Source organism: Austrofundulus limnaeus, unplaced genomic scaffold, assembly GCF_001266775.1.
Source record: "Austrofundulus limnaeus strain Quisiro unplaced genomic scaffold, Austrofundulus_limnaeus-1.0 Scaffold123, whole genome shotgun sequence".
NCBI classification, from domain to species: Eukaryota; Metazoa; Chordata; class Actinopteri; order Cyprinodontiformes; family Rivulidae; genus Austrofundulus; species Austrofundulus limnaeus.
The window spans coordinates 373,820-375,121 of NW_013952525.1; the positions used below are offsets into that span (position 1 = coordinate 373,820).

Below are 1,302 nucleotides of genomic sequence, written 5' to 3' on the forward strand. Positions count from 1 at the left end.
TGCTAAACTTGTTTATATTTAGAACCACACTGTGACACAGCTTTTCTGGGATAAATGTAATTTATTAAACGATCAAATACGAAGAATAAATAGTTACATGAGATGAAACCATCTAAATAATACAATATTTTTGAATAAAATAGTCTTTAAAAAAAGAAATCAGTCTAACAAATAAAACATTTGTATGTTTGAAGTTATTTTGCTCTGTGCAAAAGACAGATATTTGCATGATGTCCTGAGACGTTGCAGCTGATAGGAGTCATAAAACAGAACAGGGGGATGTTAGATGCTCTGACACCATAAATGTGTTAAATGAGTGAAGGAAAATATGAGCACCAAGCAACAACCCTTGGTTCTCCCCTGAGAACCAGACCAAAAATTTTATGTGCAACCCTGATTATAGTAGATGTTTATCAGAGCGCTGTAACCAAGCTTGAAGAATCTCTTCAATTTTTATTTCCTTCTGTCTTACAGAGTAATGTAACAGAGAGCAGTGACTTAGATGATTTTGTTGATAATATTATAACTTTAATGAAAATATCACTTGATAAAATTGTTTCTCTGAAATTGAAAGTAATCGATCAGAGGAAGCCGACTCCTTGGTTCAACTCAGAGTTACGTTCTTTAAAACAGGCATCTAAAAAAGTGGAGAGAAAATGGCACTCCACTAACATAGAAGATTTTTACTTTACTCGGATAGAGACAGCCTGCTAACATATAAGAAAGCCCTTCGTAAAGCTAGAACTGCATATTAATCATCTTTAATAGAAGAGAATAAAAACAATCCCAGGTTTCTGTTCTGTACTGTAGCTAATGAAAAATCCTGTCTGTTGTTATTTTTTTGTTTCACATTAAAGCTGATGGCTTTCACAAAGTATGTGTAAATTCTGAAAATGAATTTGACAAAACCCTATTGTTTATTGTTTATGTTTAGATTGTCATTTGAGTATTACCAGAAGCTGCTGGTGGAGACAGGGTTCATGCAGCCAAACAACAGCATGTGGTGAACTGTGTCCATACTGGCATGAGGAATAAAGTCCACTGAGAAGGAAAAAGAACATTATTATATTTACCGCATTTATTCCTGTATAATACGATCTCATGTATAATACGAACCCCCCTTTTTGAGCTTAAAAAGCATTAAAAATTGAATCCTCAAACTACCTCCAATTTCATACAGACTTCAAGATTTGTCAGCCTTAGCAGTCTTTATACATATCAGTAAAATGATCATTGGACTGTTCATTTTATTTTAACAACATATGTACTAAAAGTTATTTTGACAATAAATATATATCAGCT

At 33.0% G+C, this 1,302-nt stretch overlaps 1 protein-coding gene across 1 annotated transcript in view; it reads right to left on the minus strand.

Moving 5' to 3' along the window:
- The window catches only part of pam (peptidylglycine alpha-amidating monooxygenase), a gene marked incomplete at its 5' end in the record, with an annotated part of 46,472 nt that overhangs the window by 30,660 nt on the left and 14,510 nt on the right, over positions 1-1,302 (minus strand). Inside the window, 1 exon segment of the mRNA XM_014015109.1 lies at positions 954-1,041. Coding sequence (XP_013870563.1) covers positions 954-1,041 — 88 coding nt within the window.